At 39.2% G+C, this 22,571-nt stretch overlaps 1 protein-coding gene across 1 annotated transcript; it reads right to left on the reverse strand.

Moving 5' to 3' along the window:
* Positions 1-2,594: 2,594 nt before the first annotated feature.
* LOC118412281 (multiple epidermal growth factor-like domains protein 11) lies at positions 2,595-22,571 on the reverse strand (the record flags this gene model as incomplete). Its single annotated transcript, XM_035815042.1, is given in 24 exon segments — positions 2,595-3,469; positions 3,863-4,059; positions 4,462-4,567; positions 5,233-5,325; positions 5,826-5,965; positions 6,461-6,528; positions 7,098-7,210; positions 9,454-9,573; positions 10,044-10,125; positions 10,472-10,707; positions 10,945-11,067; positions 11,740-11,865; positions 12,188-12,319; positions 12,864-12,989; positions 13,288-13,422; positions 13,652-13,798; positions 18,076-18,181; positions 18,633-18,796; positions 19,412-19,450; positions 20,268-20,380; positions 20,679-20,858; positions 21,248-21,350; positions 21,866-22,005; positions 22,483-22,571. Coding segments are annotated over 23 exon segments (2,796 nt in total). The 3' UTR covers positions 2,595-3,356.

Consider the following 22,571-nt stretch of genomic DNA (forward strand, 5'->3'; position numbering starts at 1 on the left):
TTTATATATTTAGGCCACACCAATTTAAATCCTTGGTTCACGGATTTTTTCATAAAAAATATGGAGCGAGAGGGCGAAATAAAAATAAAAATAATAAAATGGTTGGGGTAAAGGTAAATGCTAATCCAAAACATAAAGAATAAAAAGTTTTCAGCTTGAAAAAGTACAAAAACTGTAAATAATGACTGTACAGTAACAGCACCTGTTCGTTGAAAATTACAAAAGTAGTGTCAGTTTTTATGTTTGCTACACCAGAAAGTTGGTGAATGGTTTCATTATTGGTGAAAATTTGCTGAGTGGTATTTTCATTTTTATTTTTTTTCCAAAAAAATAGGAGCGAGCGAATCCGTGAACCAAGAAATTAAATTGTTGTGGCCTTATTGATAATCTTGATATAATATATATATATATATATAGTTCAATGGCCGTGATATACGAAGCGTACCACAAATGTACGTGGATTATAAAAATGTGTGCTTATAGGGTGTATTTTTGTTGTATGAAAAGAAAAATATCAGTTGGATCATAGATTGTAACTTTTGGTGACCTGAGCTCAACCTTGTGCAAGTTGTCTAATATATATTACATATTAATTATGATTGCTATTATTTTGTAAACCATATCTTGTGTTCTTGCACATCTCTGCTAGATTATGGTAAATTTGTGTCTTGGAAAATATGATTTTGGTGAATGGCTGAGTAACATTACTTGTACGTGAGGTAACGTTAATTTGTTTAGAATATTTTTCTCATGAGATTTGCGAGTTATAGTTCAATGTAATCAATAATCCTATAATGATACAATTGGTGGCTTTTTGTTTCTTTTTTCATCATATACTATATATTATGATTCCTTTGTCAAAATTATTAGGGAATATAATGACAAGAGGAGTTTTATCTGTCAGTGAGAGCTAACTCAAATTTAGAATCAAATATTTTGATTTATGGTAATTCGGCATTAACTATAATCTGCATCAGGATACTTAGTCTAGTACATTTTTGTAAATTATGACGAACAAAAATACAAGTTAAAGGACTTTATTATAATCCACTTACACCAAGACCCAATACATAATATATAGCAAGTAGAATAAATAGCCAGATGTAAGTCACCATAAGAATATAGTCTTGAAATATACATATAAAATTGTATGTTGCAAAATATACAAAAAAATGCTTTTAAAATTATGAATGTTGCATAGTAGATCCTACTGCTGGCAAAATTACCAAATCATACTGCATTTAATTCAAGTCAACTTTCATCATAATTATCTCAATCAGTTAGTATCAAAGAACACAAAGCATCAATACAATGACTAATATTTCATATTGCAAATTATAAAAATCCTAAATTTCAGGGTATACAAAAAATATAGCAGAAAAATATTGTATCTTATAGTTCAATACAAAATTTTAGTAAGAGTGAATTCGAAGTCAACATAAAGAATTAAGTTATGAAAAGCTTTCCTCATCATTGACAATTTCTATTATAAAGGAATAATCTCCATGCCATTTTACATGACATAATAAATGCGCATTTGGAGTGCAGGGTGGCTTAAACAGGCCCCGTCGTTACACATTTGGTGACAGAACGTTACCAATCTGAATGCTTTGGAGAATGTTCAGACGCAGCATCTGACAGTTTGTAAAAGTTTGCATAGTTAGGAGAGTTTCAAACACAACATTCACTGAACAATAATCCATTTTGAAAAATGTCATTAAAAATCTACCACCAAGTTTTGTTCTGTCACACACACAAATACATGACTATACACACTATAGTTTCAGACACACTAGAGACAATTTGTATACCATGTCTAAAGGTGAATCTGTAATTTTCTAATATCAAAAATATACATACAAGAGGGCTGCTTTGGAAAGAAACATGGAAACCTCTGTTTTTCTAAATGTAAGTCTTGCTGTTAACTTCTATTCCAATTTTCTCAATTATGAAATTCTGAGGAAAGGATTTTGGCTTTCAGGGAAGAATGAATATTGCAATGTCCTCCAATTATTATAAGACGTTTTTTAGTCACTAATGATGACATGAGTTAGCACAGACAATATTTAAGTTAAAAGGCTTTATGCTTCAGTGTAGGACAAAAATGAAGCATTGTCTGGTACACAATCTACGATAATAAAAGTTTTCAACTGTACCAACAAAATTATAACAAAATCACATAACACAGCTCAAAAGAATTAAGAATATCTGTAATTTCACAATCTCATTAAAATGCAATACTTCATACAGTCAAACCTGGTCTACCGACCACCTGTGCATAACGACCCACTGTCCACTACGACCGCCGAAAAGCGGTCCCTTGAATTTTCCCATAGACGTAAGCATTAACATTTCTGTATATGACGACCACTGTCCAACGGGACCACGACCACCACTAAAGGCGACCGCACGTTACCTAAACACTGCCAAAACGACCGCGGCATGTGATTTTGTCACGCTACTTTAATGTTCACGGCGAAAAATGAGCGTAATTACCACAAATTATGCCCCCTCCCATTCTCATTACTTCTGGATCGGCACTTCACTCTACAAATTTTCGGTGGCTTCGTGATGAGAATCTCAGGCTAATCATTATGGAATTACTACATTTCTATCACCATTAGTTGTACTAATCAAATGACCTTGCATAGTTTTTTTTTATTAATTGTACCTCCAAATGACTTGACAAGAAGAGCAGCTGTTTTAATTTTCTGATAGATAAGATCCTGTTAGATTGTAAAATGCAAAACAGAAGCACAAAAATGCAAATATATACAGCCATTCAGCAATATCTCAATGGTAGAACCTAAGCTATAATGCTGTCATTGGTTGAACTGCTGGGTGTGATGGACAGTCAGGATCATATGGTAGACTTATGGAGTACATTGAATTTGAGGCAGTGAGACTCAGTGCAAATGCAGCATTTTAATCACCCCTATTTCCTAATATAAGATTCCATCAAATTTTTAGAGGGACAAGCAAAAAAACTACAACAATCCTCCTTGTTATTGAATTTCCAGAAGGCTGAGAGGAAAAGCTGTATCTGAATATATTCTGTCCTCAGAAACAAAATTTTACAGACTACCCTGACTGGGTTTTCATTGTCAATCCCCCAGTTTAGCCATTCTTTTAAATTTGGAAAACACACATACAATGTAATATATAAAACTGGTGTAGCCAATTTATTTGATTAATTCATTGACAGAAGGCACAAATATTTCAACAGCTGCAAGGCTTAGATTGTCTATGGATAATCAAGATTGACAGGTTATCATGATTGACAGGTTACAATGATTGATAGGTTATCATGATTGACAGGTTACAGTGATTGACAGGTAGCCATGATTGACAGGTGTTCACTCAGGATAACCTGCCTCGGCTGCCTTCTGCTTCAACTTGAGCTGCTCCTCCTCTGTCAGCTGCTGCAGTTCTGCCGGGTTCTCCTCGTAGGGAGGGGGCGCTTCAGCACCTGTGCAGGCACAACATTATCATGTTCATTGGAGTTAGAATTACGAACAATGTAATGACCTTACATGTACCTGCAATATCTGACCACATGTGAGAAATGCTTCTTTTCCTTAATTTACTTATAAGGTTTAGCAAAAAATAACTCTCCTTTCCTAAGCCTACCGATACCTCATTTCAGAAGTCAGTAAAATCGTACATCTTGCACAATTTTTCTAATCCTTTTTAATTTACATCCCTGATATAACTTTTTGTAGGAGTCCATTAACCCACTATATGGCTATCAGAGAGCTCTTAGACTAAATAACTTCTTCCCGTATTATTTGAAAGGAATGTGTGGCTTTTTAGGTCAGTTTTTGACCAAACTTTTGATGTAATGAGTCATCACAGAACTGACCTGGAGGTGACAGATCCATCCCAGCAGCCTTTTCAGGTGCCACCATCCCGTTCACCTGATCGTACAGAGGGTTGTTCATGTACATCAGGTGCTCCCCCTTGTGCACCTGCACACCTGGCAGAGGTGCGGCCATGGCACCTGGCATGTTCTCGTACACAGGGTTGTCTGCTCCGATGCTGGTTGTGCCCCGATCGTAACTACAGTGTCAGGGAAAATTGGAATTTACTGTAAATTGTTTTCGGTTTACACATAGTTTTACTTAATTTTGCTCCTGAAGGCAGAAGAAGAAATTCGTAGTGTTCATCTTTGGAAATAATCACAGAAAGAGCTTAGACAAAGCATATTTTTGCAGTAAGTTTGCATTGAGTGCTCATCACAAAAATTGCAAACACAAACTCACTCACTCACAAAACCACTACAAAACAATTTACCTAATACTGTTAACAGTAGTTCTGATAAAACCAGTGTTTCCTAATATCAAATAAATGCTGCTGCAAAGTTAAGACCATCATGAATACGTCACGTATTGTGAAATTAAACAACTGACGATTTGTACAGGTGGAGTAACTTGACAGACTGAGAATAAAAGAAATACGTACGACACAGTTGGCTCAGTGGGCCGCTTCCTCAAGCGAAGGTAACGGAAGGCAAGAAACGCCAGAACCACCAACAGTACAATCAGAGCCACTCCAATCACAGCACCGGCTATGTTTGGAATAACAATAAGGGAGGATTATAAACTTTGGATAAATAATGGCCTATACATACAATAACTGAATTTGAGACTTATATTATTGTGGATTAGATATTATTCTTTCTCTTAACCAGAACCTCACTAGTGGCCTACATGTATGTATTATAAAACATCTTCTGGAGGCTCTACCAAACTGGGCTGAGCTTTCCACTATTATGGGCATGCCCTTTAACCAGCTTTTATTTTTCCAGCCAATGAGAGAATCGCTTTACCTACAGAAAACATTTGGTCGATTCTCTGATTGGCTGACAGTTGGTTAGAGGCAATGTCTACAAATTTTCATTTTAAAAGTGGAAACCTCTGCCATTTAGCAGGTACAGTATATTGTATACAGGCCACATGCAGGCATATTGCAAGGCTCTACATATACAATGCATGTAGGAGAATGCTGTTAAGTACTATGGTCACTGCAAAAATAAATAGACATTCAGATGGTTGCAGTTTACTTTGCTTTATCCTAAAATAACAAAGCATGAAGTTAATTACTTACACACACACACACACACACACACACACACACACACACACACACACACTATATAACGTTACTATATAACGTTATATATACATAAATGATTGATTCTACCAGCTGTATATAATGTATGTAAAAACCTACCGACAGCGCCTGCTTTTATAGGCCTTCCATCACCATCACCATCTCTGTCATCATCACCATTTCTGTCAGGCCCATCACGCTTTGCACTGTCTCCTGATTATACAATGTTTAAAATTGCATGAAACATTTCAGTGTACATCAAAATATCAGTGACTCAGTCCCTTCTAAATGTCAGACTAGAACTATACTGAATAATGCAAATAAATACTCATGAAAAACCAATTAAGATGGGTCTGCCAAGAAACTATTCGAAGGTGAAACTGTGGGAAGCTTGAGACAGCTATGCATTCAAAACATTGTGCACTCAGGTTCAATAGGTTTTGTAGCCTAAGTAAACAATGTCCTTAAAGAAAAAGTAATCAATGGAAACGTACAGTGTAAGACAAAAATATCAGCGTGCATTATAGCATTTTGCTATATTCATGGTGACCTGTTACCGCAAAATTGTATCTGTATGGCTGTTTGACTGTACTGCAAATATGATAATGTTATGTTATGTTATTTTACTGTACTACAAAATTAGTGTTTCAACCACAAGCCTCAAATTACTGCGAAAGAAACCATCATAATGATAGTAAATGCATTTACTGTACCTTCAATCCCATTGGCTGTTTGATCGACCTTGAGACCGCCGATGTTGACTACCCTGTCCAGCTGTTCCCCGACGTCCTCAGCCCGTACATCGGCACCGGGTCGGAAGTACAGAGTGAAGTCACTCACCACGCTGCCTTCACTACAGGGGGGGGGGGGGGGGGGGCCAAAGCATGGTTCAACTTCAATTTTAAGTATGAAGACAATTAGCACCTAAAGTATATACATGTAGCTTTGGTTAGGGACAATCCCTTGGTCAGGACGTTAAATGGTGTTAGAGAACACCCGCACGTAAAAGAACCCACCACAATTAAGTTATCCAAAAGAGAAGGGGACGTTCCCAGTTTTGAGTGAGTTTTCCAAGCAGCCTTCATAATGCCTGCTTCATCTAGCCTTCAATCTTAGTGAGCAGTTGAACTCAACTCAATAATGATCAGTTGTCAGGCCATAATATTTATCAATATTGAGAATTCAAATAATTTTTCAACAAAAACAGGCAACTGCTGTAATAATTCCAATTTCATAATGCATTTAAATTTAGAAATAAAACGGTAAATTGATGGTTGGATGATTGCTACATTATATGGGATGAAGATTTATCTAAAATAAGCTTGAAATTCAAATGTATAATATTTACCTGAACTGTTTGACCTTGGCATGAAGATAGTCTCCTGATAGAGGACTCTTTCGGTAGATCTCGTTCAACTAAAAGAGACAATTTTACGTGTTGTCATCATGAGAAACAAAATATATTAATATAATAGTATAATAATATATAATAATAATATAACAGTAATATAATATGTGTAATGTGTATGTACTGCTAAATGACAGAGAACTACATTTTTTTTCAAAACTAATTCATAAATTTTAAAGAGTCAGTGTAAGTGGTACAAAAGTCAAAGTTTTGTAGAGGTTTATTTCCATGATGTAGGTCATTTGATGATTTAATGGATACACCAGACGCTTCGCATGCTGCATGAAGAGTCAAGTAGCAAGGTGGTCTTGCGGTTTAAGAGTTGTTGACAAAAGAATCTACAGTTTCTGGGTTCGAATCCCAAACATTATGCCCTTGGGAAAGGTACTTTTGAGTACATTGAACATTTAGCGCTGCACTTGTATCCATCTCAGTGTGAGCAGACAAAAACCTACAGGCCTGGTCTTACACAGCTTGCACTGTCCATATACAAACTCAGTGTGTGCTTCAAGGTAGTTTACTGGTTAATATGCAAAATCTGCGGCTGGATGAGTCATACAACAAAACATCAACTTACGCCATACTCTACAACACCAGCCAGTTTCTGGTTGTCTGTGGTGGTTTTGTCGGCCAGCTCTGGTCTCCAACTCTCTGACGTTATCCTAATGCTGCCGTCAAATGTCTTCAGCACTATGAACATAATCAGCCATTCAGAATTACTATGATAATAGTAAGATTTCTTGCAAAGCTGGTTCGCTCCTTACTAGTATTTACAGTCGAGTGACTGTCAAGTATTTATATTTCAGCCATACCATATATGGTATGGTGAAATATATTATATTCGTAATGTTTCTTTCTTTCTTTCTTTCTTTCTTTCTCCTGTCAAATCTTCAAATCGAATCATCTCCGTCGTTCCGGGACCGAATGACCTGAAATTTGGCACAAAAGTAGAGTGGGTCAATACCGAGGTGCTTTTTTCTCATTTTTTTCATATCTGCCTCTAAAATGATTTTATTGAAGTTTAAAGGTCACGTTTTGACCACAACGGTATATTTTGACCCCCTAGTACCATTGAATTACAATGGAATGACCTTAAATTTGGTGTAGATAGGCATTAGATAGTTTGTAAAATGATCCAAGTAAAATTTTTGGCATGGAACAATTTCAAATTATTGATTTCTGCACTTTTCTGAGGGGAAATTGGTTTTCTTTCGGCCTTCTCCCGTGAACTCCCGTGACCCCAGAGCCCACAGGTGCCAGGTGCCAGCGGTCTGGGGAGAGCGAGAGTTAATTACTTTATGGACGCCAGCCAATCAGCGACGAGAAAGGCGAATGGTAGTTAATATTCATAAGCGGGGCCTTGCAATCCCGTTTATACACAAACAGATGCATATTACAGCATTACAGTGGCCATATGTTACCCTGTGCCCGGTTTGAAATTGTAGTTTGCGAGGATTTGGAGTTCAGACAGGGTCATTTGAGCGGTAGCGGACGGTACGCGTGCATTGAACATCAGAATACAAGTCTGTGTCGATGAATTTACCAACATTCCGCATGGCACTATCAATCATTTTTGGCAGATTTGACTTTGGAGGTTAGTTGAGACAATCGAGAAAATGTTACTTGGCAGAAAACGCGGGAAAATTGGACAGTTTGCGTTTGGTTTTGATACGTAAGTTTGACAGTGCACTAGTGGCGAGAATGCATGTATTTTTTCCCAAACAAATGTAGGTACTTCTAACGTTAGTGTTGTTGTTGTTCTTTTTTGACGTAAACTTTGTACATTGAAATTGTTAGTAACTTTAAACTGCCAGAGTTTGAGCCCAATAAAACACTCTTAGTACCAGAGTATCACCACTGACCTCCGAAAAGAAACCCCCGAACAAGGTATAGAAACTCCTATCCTCCGGGTCTCGCACGCTACGAGCAGGAAATTACAACACTCAGACAAGATTACGTCCGATGGCTGATTGCATACGAAGTAAAACAATTTAACAGTGGTATGCAGGGCATATACTTAACAAAGAATTCGAAGGAAAATGAAATATATAGATAAAGCCAAATCAAGTTAACTTGTTGGTCCTGGGATTTTTCAGAAAAGAAATGAAGCGACAGGGTGGTAAAATTCTTGTAAAAATTCGAGACGTCTCCGTTTATGTAATGGTTGTTAGCTTAAAGGTTTTTAGCTTGAAAAAAACACACAACAACAACACACTCCTACTACACAACACCTGCACCTGCTTGACAATTATTAAAACGTATGCCCTACTTGATTAAAAAAGTTCAATGCAATAATAAATGTACCCACATCACAAGGAGATTATGACGGTACTTAGACCTAGTTATCGAAGTGGAAATTGTTGAATGGCGTCATGTAATTTCATGATGAAAATCTTCTGAATGGAAGATGCGTTTTTTTTCACTCTCGGAAAAATAGGAGCTGCCGCAATTCTAAAAGCCAATCAGTTATGCATAGGCGCTCCTGTGGAAGATTATATTCTTCCATATGGGCCCGGTTCATATTGGGAAAGCTCTGTTTTGACCTGGAATCAATTCGCAATATTAGTTCTCTTTTGGGGATAACTTACAGTTGAAATATTGCACTTTTGCGCAGGGGTGACTTGGAACAGTCCAATGTTGCGTGGGAATGGGTATGGCTGAAATATGCTGTATTTGCACCCAAGCAAATGTCGGCCTTTCTAGTTCATTTTATAATTTCATGATTTCATTTTTTATTTACTTTGCGCAAACAAAAGATAATTGTTAATTGCGAGTAGAAAAGAAATAAGAAAAAGCAAATAATAATTTGAAAATGTTTATCCAGTGTCTATAAAATTTAACGTATTAAGAAAGTTTGATTTCTTGAACTCGAACTGAATCCGCAACATATACCTATGTTGTGCAGTACATAAGAAGAACTTTGTGCTTAGTACCTCTTTTACAGGCTTGTTCGTCCTTACAGGGAAGACATCCGTTGTAGGGGTCACACATTTCTCTTCCGTGCTGACAGGGACAGACCTTACACTCTGACCCATAAGATCCTTCTGGACACTCTGGAAAATGGAGGGTGTCCAAAAGACTTTATAAGGTGCGGCAATCCTGCCTTTATCCATACAAATGTAGGTCATAACTTTTTGATATGCTCTGTTAATACAATTAGTGCAAAAAGACCTTGTGTAAGTCTATATTTGAAGTTACAGAAGGACATAATCAATACATATAGATTATTATGTATTCTTTGGCAATATTTTGAAGATTTGTCCACACCAGTTTTATTTGTTACTCTAATTTTATTTTTAAGAAGCACAAAGAAAAACAAGGCCCAAGGAGCAGGTTTATTCAATTTCATCCCTGCCCGCTATGATATCTGCTTCATATACTTTCACTTTAAATTACAAGTAAGAGAGAGATCAGGAAATAAATTGGTGTCATTTGTAGCTATATAAAAGGTTTGGATTTCCTTTGTGGTGCATGTTTCAGAGATAGAAAAACAAGTAAACCTCCAAAATATACATGTACTTACTGATATTGAGGATTCCAGTGGAGTTTGTAGGAGGGACTGAGTTGATGAGGCATGTGTAAGGTCCAGAGTCAGACAATCGTGTCTGTGAAAAATAGAAAGATACCGTAAAAATTATTACAAATTTAAACATGCGATTTCTGTCCCAAAAATTTAAGAAAATGAATCTAAATGGTATATAGTTCCTGTAATACTTTAAATTTGCAACATGTTCTCAATACAAAGCTTCATATCAAGTTTTTGAATCAACTGAAAAATTCTATGAGAATGTAGTGTGGTGTCGATAGCCATAGAGTGAGGAAAGCTGTGTTACGTGCCTTTCCAAACATAACGTCTAGCTAGGAATGCCGGGAATTAAACCCATGGCCTCTTGCTCTTGCTCTGCTAGCCTTAGCCACTTGGGACAATTGACACCAAAAACATGTCCCCACCTGTCTGATGGTCAAGTCTGACATCCCATCCCCGTAGTTGATGGTGAATCTCTCATCATCGATCCTCTTCAGTTCCCCCAGGAAGAGGACGATGTCGCCCTTCAGCCAGGTCACGAAGACGTTCCTCCCGCCGGCACTCGGACTGTACTCGTAGCGACACGAGAACAGGACGTTGTCCTCCGTTTCCCGCTCCAAAATTGGCAGTGGCCTCAAGATGACCGGTCTCACACTGTTGGCTAGAATCACCAGGGACAAAACATACTTTATTCAGCTTCGTGCAGCTTTTTCCCTAGAACTGTAGAGTTTAACTAGTTGCCAAAAATTACAGTAGCTTTAAACAAAAATCAATGTTTACACAGCTAGATATGCAACGGTTTGGTGTGACAGGTCGTTCAGTGTAATATAACTCAGGTTTTTATTTTGTCCTAATTATACTAGACATCTAACTGTTAAAACATTGAGTGATGACTTACGTTGGCATTCGCGTCCATCCCCCACATACCCCGGACGGCAGACGCATCGGTAGGATCCGGGAGAGTTGTGACAGATTGCATTATCATTACATTCATTATCCTGCCGGGTACACTCGTTCACATCTGCAGGTAGTAGAGACACAAAATTGACAGTGTTAAAACTCTGTTTGAAAGACAAGAGAGCTATTAGAAAAGGTCTATTAGAATTTTTGAAGTCAAAGCTAAGGGGCAGTGGGTCAGAGGGCATTGGAAGGTGGAGCCAAAAATTCTCCTTCCAAAACCTTATACCTATGACCCCATGCAGGCACCTGGGTGGAGTGAAGAAAGTTGTGAAAAGTACCTTTCCAAAGGACATATTGTTTAATAAGGTTTCTTCCCCGGCTAAATTGGGATTAACTTTCCTTCATTTTCTCATCCCTTACCAATTGCCTGCAGTTATTAGAACATTTACTATTGTTTGTCAAATTAAAAAAAATCATTTTTCAATGTACGTTTAGCTTTCATCATTCTATACACGGAAAACATTCATACTTTTAGTTTCATTGAAGTGGTATGTACCAATGTGCTATATTGTGGGGGGGGGGGTGGTTGGTGTTCTGAAAATACCAGTTTGAATACTGCATGGACCTGGAATTTTTTTTAAGGTAGTACCTTATGGCATAAAGATAATTAATGCAAATTAGTATGACATCATTATGACCTCATCGGGAGATATAATCTTTTTATATTTTTTTAAAAAATTCTATAAAAGTGCTCTCCTTGGCTTGTAATTCAATGATATTGAACAGTACGTACCAAAGTTACAGACACTGCCAGTCCAGCCAGCATCACATGTGCAGGTCCCCCGGATATGATCACAAGCCCCGTGTACACAGTTACAGGCACTGTTACAGTTCTCTCCATAGTATCCAGCAGGACAGGCTGCAAACAAATAACAAATTCATTCAATCCATGAAAACAAAACAGATACTGTAACAGTAACCATAATAACTAAAAGTAATGCATCTAATGTTTTATTTTACAGTAGGAAGGAAAATACTTATAAATAAAAAAGAACACAAAAGAAATAAAAACCAGGCCCCAGGTCATTGACATGCATGCAACTGCCATTCATTCAATTACTGCGATAATGTAAGCATGTTTGTGAAAAAAGAAAAAGAAAGAAGAAAAAGAAAGACAAAGAACACACCTGGTCCAGCAAAACTAATATGATATATTTGGAATTGAAAGCTGAGGCACTCACCCTCAGCACACTGAGGCCCCGCCCACCCCGCGGTGCAGATGCAGGTTCCGTCCCACGGCAGACAGGAGGCATCGTTCCTGCAGTGGTCACACGTCTGCCGGCAGTTCTGCCCCCACCGGCCTGATGGACATTCTGTGGAAATGAAACCAAACAATCATAGAGGTTACAGAGGCAAAATGTACAGGATCTACTATCCCACTATCAGTAACAGGAAAGGAGGCCTGCAAATCAGACGTTCTGGCACTCCCACTTGGTATCCCAGAAACGTAATAGGTGATTTTTGTTGGAATTGCTTGAATGTCATGTTCTTTTAAGTGCCAATGAAGTTAAATTTTCTCTATCATTCATGGAAACATTTGATCTATTCTCAGACTTCTGTAATCCTTAAATCAATTTTCTACTTTGCGCTCTATGCTCTATGGTGGGATGAATTATATATAATTAGATAATTAGATAATTAAGCTCCAGGTTGTAAAGTCACAAAAAAGTCCCTCCTAGCCCTTTCAGCTAATGAGGATTCTGAAGTCTTTTTGACCTAATGCTAAATTTCTCCAACCAAACAGGACACGGTAGACAATTGATTTGAAGACAAGACAGAGGTGATTACAGAAAAGACACAATACTGGAGGTGCCAGGGAATCTCATTCAGTGACACTTAACAAGCCTACAGACTCACTCTGTGCACAGTCCGACCCAGTCCATCCAGGCAGACAGGTGCAGGAACCGTCCACGTTGTCACAGGTGCCGTTCTGACAGCTGCAGACCTGGGAACACTGGTCGCCATAGTAACCACCAGGACAACCTGAACAGGACACATGATGTCATATGTCAATCAATTCTTCTATGCTACAGTCAACACTGTTGTTTAAGCTGGTGTGTTACACCAAAGGGTGGTAATACTAGCTCAAATACATTATGTATATAGATACAGATAGATACAGAACACATTTCCCTAGCAAAAGTGGTGGTCATTGCAGCACTGATGCAGCACTAATTCTAAAAGTTTTAACACTGTCTTATGGTAACATTGATGCCAACTGGCACGGTAATTTCACGGTTATTATAGCTGCCCAAGTTGAATCAATGGTAGAACAACTCACGTTCAGAGCAGAAGGGACCAGTGAACCCTGGTGCACAGATACACTCTCCCGTGATCGTGTTGCAGCTGGCGTCGTTCTGACAGCGCTCGGAACAAACTCCTTTACACTGGTAACCAAAACGTCCCTCCGGGCAGGCTGGGGATCAACAATCAAATTTTATTTCAGAAATTCGAAAGAACACATCAATGACTAAATGTAATGAACAAATGAAAGAACTTTGATGGAGCAAATGAAAGACTGAATGCGTAATCAATAAGTTAATATGAAATTGAGTAATGACTGATGAATGACTGAGTGAACAAAATGAAAGAGTGAGTAAAACAAATTAAAGAATTAGCCAATAAATTATCAGTGTTGCCCTTACCAGTCTGACACCTGTCTCCCATGTAGCCCAGAGGACACTCACACGTCCCGAGGGTAGCATGACAGGTGCCGCTGTTCTCACAGGTGCAGGTCTGGGCACAGTTGGCGCCCCAGCGGTTTGGTGCACAGTTCGAGTCACAGCGCTCACCTAGAACCAAACAACACAATCATACAGCTTGGTGCAAACGAAGTAAATCAAATTCTATCTTAACTTGAAAGTTCATCAGATTCTGTGTTTGTAGAAGTCATTCTTGAACTAGTTAAACTATTAATATCTATCTTTTTTTTTTGTATGAATTTCTAAGGAGTATGAATTCTTTTACCTTTGCTTTTTTTTTTATATTTCGGGAAAAAACACTGGTGAAAATTAGCCTTGGTGCCACCATAATTTACGACATTTTGTAGTTTACTAGGGCGACCTACTCACAAGATACAAACAGGATTGAATTGTAAGGGAGTGAGCATGGGTACTTAAAAGGACTGGCAAGTGTAACTTTCATTAACATTTACTTACACTGATTCTCATTTTAGAAGATTCATACTGTACATCAACAAAGTGTAACTGTTACTGTAACAGTGTTATCAAGATCATTCTGCAAGGTGCTTTGGTTTTGGGGGAAAAAAATTAAAGAATGATGATTCAGCAATTTTTGATGAAAAAAATAGATACTTAAGGCTTGTATCTACGTGTAACATTACAATAAATGTTATTGGGGTTACTAACCCAGCAACATATTTCTTTCAGACTAATCTAAAACAAAAAATGGTATTTAATAAGTAAGATCAAAGAAAGAAATCTTCAGATCTATCACAATTGTAGAAATTAAATTACATGCATACAAAATGTATTTAGGTGACTCTACTTGTAGACTCTCAATGATTGGAATTCTTGCAAGTTACAAAATCAAAGCACTAAGTAACAGTTAAGTCAAGATGGAGCAGAGCAGGGCTCTCCAGGTGTTAGGAGTACTTTTACTTTCCAGTTATCTACTTTCTGTGCTTGCCCCGGATCCACGGTGCCCTGACAGCTGTCTCACTACGTCCACCCTGCTTACAACTAAACTACAAGAAGCCTGGGGACGGGGGCCTTTAAGTCTCCGCTGTCGCTGCCCGGATAAAGATCAGGAGGGGTTGCCTTGCAGCTGGGTGGGGAATGGAGGAAGGTACAGCTTCCCTGTGTGTCTGGACGCCATCCCAACAAACTTCCACCAAGCAACTCAATCCATCTTCATCAAGCATCTCCGCTCGTCGATACTCATGGAACGGTCCTTCCCCAACACTTCGGGACTGACGGTACTTCACATCCAAGCATCAAACGTTTCCACAATCCAGCCAGGGGCATTCCTGGGTCTCCCTTTGGTGAAGAAACTCTATCTTGATGACAACCTCATCTCCAATCTAGGTAATGTGAATTTATACGACACGTACACTATAGAATTGTGAAGATTCAATATTGCTCAACACTCCATAGATCTGATTTTTGGCAAAGAGACATAGACATCGCTCTCCAAGATGTTCTATGTTTACATTGTATAATACTTAAGTCAGAGATTTTCGTGCTGAGACAATATGTAGTGTGAAATTTCCTCACTTGACTCTGGAAAAAGAGCTTAGACTAGACTCAGTAATAGGTTTTTAAAAAATAAACAATTAATGATTTTAATTACTGGCCAGGCATTAGAGAAAACTATTACGTACTGTATTAATACGAAAGCCATATTTGTTATGTTTTTCCAGGGCCTGATACATTCCTTGGGCTCAAGAATCTTACAGATCTGGTCATCAACAAAAATGAATTATCCTTCATATCCCAGCATGCATTTCGTGGTCTACCCCTCCTTGCCTATTTGTCATTGGTCCAGAACCGTCTACCTTCTGTGCCCGTTGATGCACTTCTGCAGCCTAAGGCATTGACAGTTGCTAATCTTAACAAAAATCCCATCACTAATATCACCCGTCACATCATGCTGCTGAAGCAAGACCAGCACTTACGTCTCATTGTAGAAGGTACCAGGCTGAACTGCAACAAGAATCTAAAGTGGCTTATCTGCAACCTACCAGACGTGGGCCCCATGTTGAAATTGGACATGCTGAGGTGCGCATCACCCCCTCAGCTCAGCGGAACTCTCCTCACAACCCTCAGGAAGGACTTCATCAAGTTTGGAAGATGTGATGATGCATCCGTCACAACCACTACTGCAGGCACCAGTGCTGCAGTTGATACAACCACCAACACACATCTGTCCATCATTCTTGGAGGGGACCCAGTTATCAGAGAGGATGACAAGAGCCACCTGTTTGCCATCATCACTGCTGTCGCTGTGCCGCTCCTCATTGTGTTGGCATTGACCATGACTTTCATTATCAAGAGCCATTGTCACGGCACGGCCGCTTTGCTCCACCCCGACATACCGTCTGGCCCAGAGTTGGGAGAACCTGACTCTATTGCAGCACCAGTGTCTGACACAAGCTCAGCTGCAAGCCGACAACCCAACCCTGCCCACATCCAGACATCAGGGGATGGCAATACCATTCAACCGTATGCTGTGACCTACATGGATGTGTCAGGTAAACTAGGGAAAAATGGCAGGCTTCCACCATACGCAACAACATCATTACCTCATGATTCCAACCAGACACCAGAAAACAATGATACCATCCAGCCATATGCTGTGACCTACATGGATGTGTCAGGGAAAGGGAAAAATGGCAAGCTTCCACCATATGGAGTGACTTCTTTTACAAATAGTCAGATATCAGAGGAAGGTGATGCCATCCAACCATATGCCGTGACCTACATGGATGTGTCAGGAAAAGGGAAAAATGGCAAGCTTCGCCCATACGCAACGACATCCTTAGCTCATGATCAGACATCCGAAGACAGTAGTACCATTCAGCCATACACTGTGACCTACATGGATGTGTCAAGGAAAGGGAAAAACAAAAAGCTTCCACCATATGCAACCACATCCTTAGTTCATAACCAGACTTCCTTTGACACAGAACCACAACTCCAGCCATATGCTGTGACCTATGATGATACATGTACATGTAGAGTTGAAGGATATACATCACTGAAAAATCAAACTGTGGCCACCCAAGAGCAAACAGCTATCAAACAACCAGTTGGCCAATCAGAGATGTCAAACCAAGAAGAAACAATGATCAAACAACCAATTGGCCAATCAGATGGCCTGTTGGGAGACTGCAGAGTTGCGGGTTATACATCACTTCAACACGCAACTAACCAGGAGGAAACAATTGTCAAACAGGTTGTTGGCCAATCCGAGGGACTGTCAATGCTATATGGACAAGGAGGAAACACAAGGCAAAAGTATGAGAGTAGTGTCGACGGTGGCAGAAAACGTACATTATCCAGTGGCAGGGGTACTTATGGAATGAAGGAAACAAACAAGATTCCAAGCATAAATGAAAAACTATATAGAACGATCTCACAGCACAACGGTGCTGAAGGGCACAGCACATCTCATGTCCTGTATAACACAGCTCATGGACAGCCTAAATGTAAGGACAGCACATCTCAAGTCCTGTACAACCAAGCTCATAGACAGCCTGAGTGTAGGAAGAGAGACCCTTCAGTATTGTATGAAGAACAGAAAACGGACACCTCCTTACAAGCTGCTTTTTAATTATAGCTTGTCTAATCTGGGTCAATGAGAGACATAACAGACTAAACTATTTTATTTCCTACATGTAAAACCTCATGCAAAGGCCAATATTGATGCATGCATTGTCAATACAAAAAAATCATGAAAAATTCCATTGATTCTGATGCTACAAAACTCCACAAAGTTGATGTTCTTGCACACATTTTTTACTTGTCAAGTTCCTACAGTCTGTAAAGATTTGTCAGCGTATCCTATGTTTTGTTATCTAAGAATTGTTGCTCTTTTTGTAACGTGAAATGCTTTTTCCAGGGCCCCACTGTAAAGCAGTGCCACACTGCCACTGTGATGGGCCACCCTGGCTAAACAAAACAGAAATGAATGAAATGATAGTACCCTGAGCCAAGGTGTTGCATAAATCCCACCTTGCATCCAGACAGCACTGTGCCATAATATTTGGCTATGCCTCTCTCATAACTACACCTAACTAACCAAACACCTAGTGCTTGACCAAGTTGATATTATATTAAGTTAAACTCACACAGTGCTGTGCGTGCTATCTAGTTTTCAGAACCCGACAGAATACTGTCAACCTTGAAATACTCACCGTGGTTTATGTTCAACTTCAAGGTCATAGCAAACTCATCACACCATGAACACATTGTCATGAGTTTTGCATTGCAATACTTTCTTAATATGTTTTTTTCAACCCAAAACTTAGACTAAACTGAATTTCACTGAACTGCAACATTTAGGACCTTAAGATTTGGATTTGCAGTAATGAATGAGTGACCGTTACCTCTCCAGCCTTCCTTACAGACACACTGTCCAGTCTGCCGGTCACAGCTGTTGGCATGGTCAGAGCAGTTACAGCGCATCGCACAGTCCTGGCCATAGGTCATGTTCTGTAGTGGACAAAACAGTCATCATCATCATCAGTCCCATAGTGAATTACTGAGCGAACTTACAATAATATTATTTGACTTAAAAAATTCCGTAAAGAATTTAAGGCACTATAAACTTAAGGTACCTTGGTGTATCACATTGACACTGGAACACTGGAATGCTACATGTACAATCATTTCATCCTTTCAAAGTTTTAACATACAGACAAACCTGTACAAGTGACCACCTCTACATAAGGACCACCTGGCAAATGTACCACTTTTTGATGGTCTTTAAATAATTTTCCCATTATTATTATAATTATTATTCTTTATTTCAGGCACTACAGGCCCGTATTAGTACATACAATTAAAAACCAGGAGACATGAAATTGACTATAGTGACCATTTTTCCACACAAACCAGATTCTATTGGTCCACTGACAGGTCTACTTTGACAGTACTGACTGACCTGACATGGCATGTCACACTTCACCCCAGTGAAGCCAGGCCGACAGGTACAGGTGCCGTTGGCAGGGTTGCACCAACTCTCGTTCTGACACTCGCAGGTTGAGTTACAGCGAAGGCCATACATTCCCTTGGCGCAGGGCTCGTTGCAGCGGTATCCGGTCCAACCTGTGGTAAAGAAAACTCTGTTAGTAACCCAGGTTGTGACAGTTACTGTAAACACAAGACGTCACATACAAATATCATGATGATCACATTATCTATCCATAGCTTCTTTATCAATGCAGAACAAAGTAGGTAAGTAAAACAGTGTAACACGCACGCACACACAAACACACACACACACACACACGAATAATAATAAAAACCTCCACACAGGTAAAATCAAACCTTTCAGATTAAAAAAAACTTACGAAAAACATTGCCTTATACTGTACAGTACTTACTAATAGCTTACTTGATGGGATTCAGACAAAATAAGTTTTATGCTTGCATACAAAATGTACATGGGCACGACTGGTGGAAATATTACATACAAATGTAAGCTAAGGGTAGAAATAAAATTGTGTCACCGTTACCTCGTACATTTCATTCCAAACCAAACCAGGGAAAAAGATATAACAACCATGCAACCAACCAGTTAGCTAACCAACCAACCAAACCAACCATCCAACTGACAGGGTGTTAAACCAAGACACCAGTACACCAAGCTTGTGAACTATCTTGTGTCCAAAATTGCCAGGACCCAAACAACCAAACCTCCATCCAGTGTATTTGTCTTACCTGGTAGGCATAGGCTTCCACAGAATTTGCCCTCATAGCCTTTGTTTGAGAAGGTATTTGAGTATTACTAACATAGACATTTACCCTAAAGTAAGGAATGGAGGGTTTGAAATACAGGGAGGGGAAATACTAACAGAACTACCATAGTCTATAACACACTTCCCATTTTAAACTATTGCAAATTTTAAAACTTTTGCTATGGTTATACTTTTTAGGTGACCTCTACATTGAATTTCATAGCATTGCAAAAACGTCTCCATTTTATAACAGTTACTGCTATACAAAGGAATCGTTTAAAGTACAAATTGTAATAGTCCTTTTTCTTGCTCTAGCGAAATAAAACCAACGCAAAAGTAAATGAATTTACAGTATTATTCAAATACCAAATGCCCTGTCACCACTTTTCATTTGGTTAACCCTCTCTCTACTACGGCAACCTTTTTGCACCATATGCAAATTGGTTAGTAATAGTTAGCCATTTGTGACAAAGCTAACTGGACACCAGTTAGCAATGTACAGTCAAAACTACCTACTAAGCAACACATAAACCTTACCAACCACCCATTGATTTGAGAGCAACTTACCACTCTGTGCAAGCAAGAAACTAATTTGTTGAAGGACATAACTTTATGGCATACCCCAGGGATGCGATAACGTTCAATAAGTCTTTAGAGTGTTCCGGACCGGGTGATAACTTGGGTTATCATGCTGCCATCAACCCTGGCTTCCGTAAAATCATTCAACCACACAAATCTTCTACCAGCTTGTTTCCAAGCAGCCAAGCAAGCAAGCACACTGATTTGCCATTCTGCCAAGCTTAAGCTGACAATGCCCACTAGTCTGACCAGTTCCTTACCTGCGAGACAGGTGCAGGATCCATCTAGTGGAGAACATCTTCCACCATTCTCACAGGAGCAGCTCTCCGCACATCCTGATCCATACTGACCCTCTGGGCACGTCTCGTTACATCTGTGGGGGATGAGAAATGACAGAAAAAAAATAATCAGCTGATGAGTCTGCAAGCTCTAAATGACATTTTCGGCAGCAACATGCCTGGTGTTCTCTCCATCATAGTGCAATTGTAGGAGATTGGCTGATATTTGCGGGTACCTGTGATAGTGATGGGTCAATTTTCAGGTCAGGCCAAGATTCACTCGAGGCTCTCAATTCTTTTTTTTAGATTTGCCAACTTTCTGGTGGTCATCAACTGTACAAAAATAGCCAAAGCTCCTCGACTGTGTTACAGAAACTACACCAGTCCACATACCTGCTTCCCGTGTACCCTGCAGGACAGAGGCAGCGACCGTCCACTGGATCACAGTGGCTGCCAGCGCAGTCACACAGGGTGGTGCACCCCTTACCCCAGAAACCCTCCGCACAGATCGTGTCACAGTTCACCCCACCCCATCCAGGGTTGCACTCGCAGTGCCCACCCCATGGGTGGCAACTGGGGAAACACAATGGCGTGACGTTGGTCAAAACAGCAACTTAACTTCTACAATGAAGACTTACAGATTAGTAGTATGCAAGATTTGGATCTTTTAGTTAGCAGATTTTTGTGAGCAAGCAACCAGCCAACCGGCCGATTTCAGACCAACCATTATATTGTAAGAATGTAGAAATTTCTGTGGTTGTTTTATGTTCAAGTTTCTTCTTCCCACAAACTTAAAAGCACCGCACAATTTGCTTGTTCTGTGTGTTCTGCTAGCCTACTCCATTGTTTCAACTGCAAACAAAAAACCCTCAAAACATTCTCCCTACTGCAAACTTAGATCCCTGCAAAACTGTACATCCCTGTACTACTATAATGTGTAGCCTTGTAGGATAAACACTGACCTCTCTGTGTTGTCCTGGTTACAGTGACAGGGGATACAGTAGGGCCAGTGGAACTCATCTGTGTAGTGTTCACTACTGTACTGGGGAGGCTGATAGGGACAGACTGAAAAAAGAGACACAATTTATTCAGTAAACAATTATTCAAAGATTATTCCTCATTCGATTATTTTTCAATGCTATTGAATCAGATACTATTTTGCCATTACGAATGGAGTCACTATTAATATATTGAGAAATAACAAATGCAAACAAGTAAGCCAAATTGAAAAAAATATCTTATCCCTTGTGGCTTAAAAACGGTAAATGAAAACACATGACTTAGAGAATTATAATTATATCACAAAGCAATGTTACTATACAAGTGGAATAGTTTACTCAGGCTAAAGTTGCCTTCATGATTTGTTATACACATGTATCTGCTTGTAATGTTGCCTCCTCTACAATGTGGTGAAAAAGCTTAAACTTAGTCACACAAGTGAAAAAATTTACCCAAGCTTAAGTTGCCTTCATGTTGTTGTGTAGCTGACAATTAGGCATTTTTGTTAACAATATATACTTGCTTGTAAAGTTGCCTGAAGAAGGCCTGTTCTACAGTATGTTTGAAAATAGCTAACTTACTGTTTCCCTGACACTTGTTGCCGTGCCATCCCATCTTACACAGGCACTGCCCCCCGCTGGTACAGGTCCCTCCGTTCTGACAGTCACAGCTTTGTGCACAGCCATCACCATATCTGCCTACTGCACACTCCTGCTCACAGCTGGCAGGAAACACACAAAATGCCATAAAAAATGCTTGACTTTCAGTGGGGCTAAATCTTTAGCCTTGCACAGTACAGTGAAACCTGCCAACAGTAACTATTTTAAGTGACTGACAGAAAAAATTGATTGATTATCTATTTATCAATCTTGGGTACACATGGGTAGTCTCTTCAGTTATATAGGCCTGATTAGCAAAAGGAGCCCATAACAAGTAAAAAGAATACAAAGTTAATTTCGTTCATAACTGATACAAAATGAGATAAAAAATCAACAGTGCAAATCATAGAATATTGGTACTGTATCATACATCATGAAATGTGTTACACATTAAATATGATGACAAACAAAACTAAAACCGGAAAACTAATCAATTTTACAAACACTAAATCATACAAAATCTTTATCTTGCCAGCAAATATCAAAATACAGGGAGAATTTGTAAAATCTTTTTCCTGAGATTATACATTGTTGCTTACTTGTCTCCGATGAATCCAGATGGACAGCTGCACTGTCCAGTCACAGGGTCACAGGAGCCACCGTGATGGCACAGACAGCTGGAGGCACA

Source organism: Branchiostoma floridae, chromosome 3, assembly GCF_000003815.2.
Source record: "Branchiostoma floridae strain S238N-H82 chromosome 3, Bfl_VNyyK, whole genome shotgun sequence".
Lineage (NCBI taxonomy): Eukaryota > Metazoa > Chordata > Leptocardii > Amphioxiformes > Branchiostomatidae > Branchiostoma > Branchiostoma floridae.